Here is a 1,676-nt window from a genome sequence, read left to right as displayed (position 1 = left end):
CCCTCCTCCCCTCCCCCCCTCAAACACTTTAATTCCATTTTTACATTTTCTCATATTTTTTCCCTTTTCCCTTGTTCCCCTTTCCCTATCCTTCTCACTGTCCCTTTCGTTCCTTTTTTTATTCCCCTTTTCCTCCCTTCTCTCCCCCCACATCTCTTGATTCCCCCTTCCTTTGAGAAAGAGCTCTTTCCCAGCTTCCCATTACCTATCTTGAATTTTGCTCTTTTGTTAAAACACCTTTTCTGGACCTCAGCCTCAGACACTGCCTTCTAATTGGGGAGGGTAGGGAGATGGGGGTGGAAGGTGAGCATGTATAGTTCTGACAAGTCCCCCAGCTTTGCTGGTATTACTGTTACCGGGCCCTCACTTTGAGAACCAGCCTTCAGACTCTGAGGGGCTCCCTGGGACTGGCTTCGTGATAAAACAAAGGTTTCTTCGTGAATCCATTTCTTCCCACTCCTTTTCTCATTGTGTGAATAATGAGAATGTCTTAAGCTTCCCTCCAGCCTGAATCTAGTAGCAAACACTTAGTTAACATTACCTTTTCATTGTTTAATTTAAACTTTGAAAGTAGAAGAATTAAAAAGATAAAGGGAATAGTTGATGCATTTTCTGACTCTTGACAGAGATTGTTTGGAAGTTACACTAAGGTGATGTTGGAACTCTAAACCCACCTCCCATTCACTCTCAAAGTGTTCAAGGCTGTGTTTCAGGCATTCACAAGTACAGTGTTTGTAATCAGCATTTCCCTTCGCTCCACATGACCACGAAGCAGTTCAGGGGAAGTAGGATGAGAATTGCTGTTGATGTACTGATAAGACCCCAAGGCCCAGTCAGAGGAGAAGCCACCCAAGAGGGAACATGCCAACTGGCTGGTTCAAGGTCATATGCTTTTAAGACCAAACTCCCTGGGGTTCTTCAGTTTGCTTTCCCTCATACAGCCCTCTCTTCTCTCATAGAACACCTATCTCGGCTTTTTCACAAGACAATATCTATGAAGTTCAGCCCCCCAGAGTAGACAGAAAATCTACAGAGATCTTCCAGGCCCACATCCAGGCCAGTCAGGGGATCATGCAGCCCCTCGGAAAGGAGGATACTTCCATGTACCGAGAATACATCAGAAATCGCTACCTGTGAAGAGACTGCGGGGCCGTGGGGGCCCTCACATCGGCTTAAATTATAATATGCTCCGTCTCATCTGAAAGAAGTCATCTTCCAAAGTCCTTTGCATCTGAAGCTTTTCCCTCCTTTTGTACCACATAAATCACAGATATAATAAAGAAATGACTGAATATGTTTCTGTCATTGTCTTTGCTTTCTTTTATGTATTCATTCATTTATTTGGTATTTTGAGACAGGGTCTTACTGTGTAGTTCAGGCTGGCCTTGCACTTGACTGACCCTCCTGCCTCAGCTTCCAGGGTGCTAGGATTACAGGCATGTGCCACCACACCCGGCTGCTTGTGCTTTGTTTTAGAAATGCTTTGTTTAGAAATGTGGTGCTATGGTATCTTAGCAATGCCCTATGAGGTTTACATGGACTCTGAGTATCCACCAGGCAAATACCACAGTGAACAAAACAAGACACAGCATTGTTCTCTAGGGTAGCATGATAACAAAACAGTTTTCTTATCCTTATCCATGAAGGCAGAGTGTTTCTTTATGGTGATTTGTTTG

The 1,676-nt window shown here is 44.1% G+C and overlaps 1 protein-coding gene across 2 annotated transcripts in view; it reads left to right on the top strand.

The window, feature by feature from the left end:
• Fig4 (FIG4 phosphoinositide 5-phosphatase) overlaps positions 1-1,370 on the top strand; it is an 87,960-nt gene extending 86,590 nt beyond the window's left edge. For both annotated transcript variants that reach the window (XM_033763418.1, XM_010630820.3), the window contains one exon: positions 960-1,370. In XM_033763418.1, the coding sequence (XP_033619309.1) occupies positions 960-1,137 (178 nt within the window). In that variant the 3' untranslated portion in view covers positions 1,138-1,370. The remainder of the gene's footprint in view (positions 1-959) is intronic.
• The last annotated feature ends 306 nt before the right edge of the window (positions 1,371-1,676 follow it).

The sequence above is a fragment of the Fukomys damarensis genome, unplaced genomic scaffold (genome assembly GCF_012274545.1).
Source record: "Fukomys damarensis isolate Sample0158 unplaced genomic scaffold, DMR_v1.0_HiC HiC_scaffold_14, whole genome shotgun sequence".
Classification (NCBI taxonomy): Eukaryota; Metazoa; Chordata; class Mammalia; order Rodentia; family Bathyergidae; genus Fukomys; species Fukomys damarensis.
The sequence above is the reverse complement of the archived record's forward strand: the minus strand, read 5'-3'. Positions and strand labels throughout refer to the sequence as shown.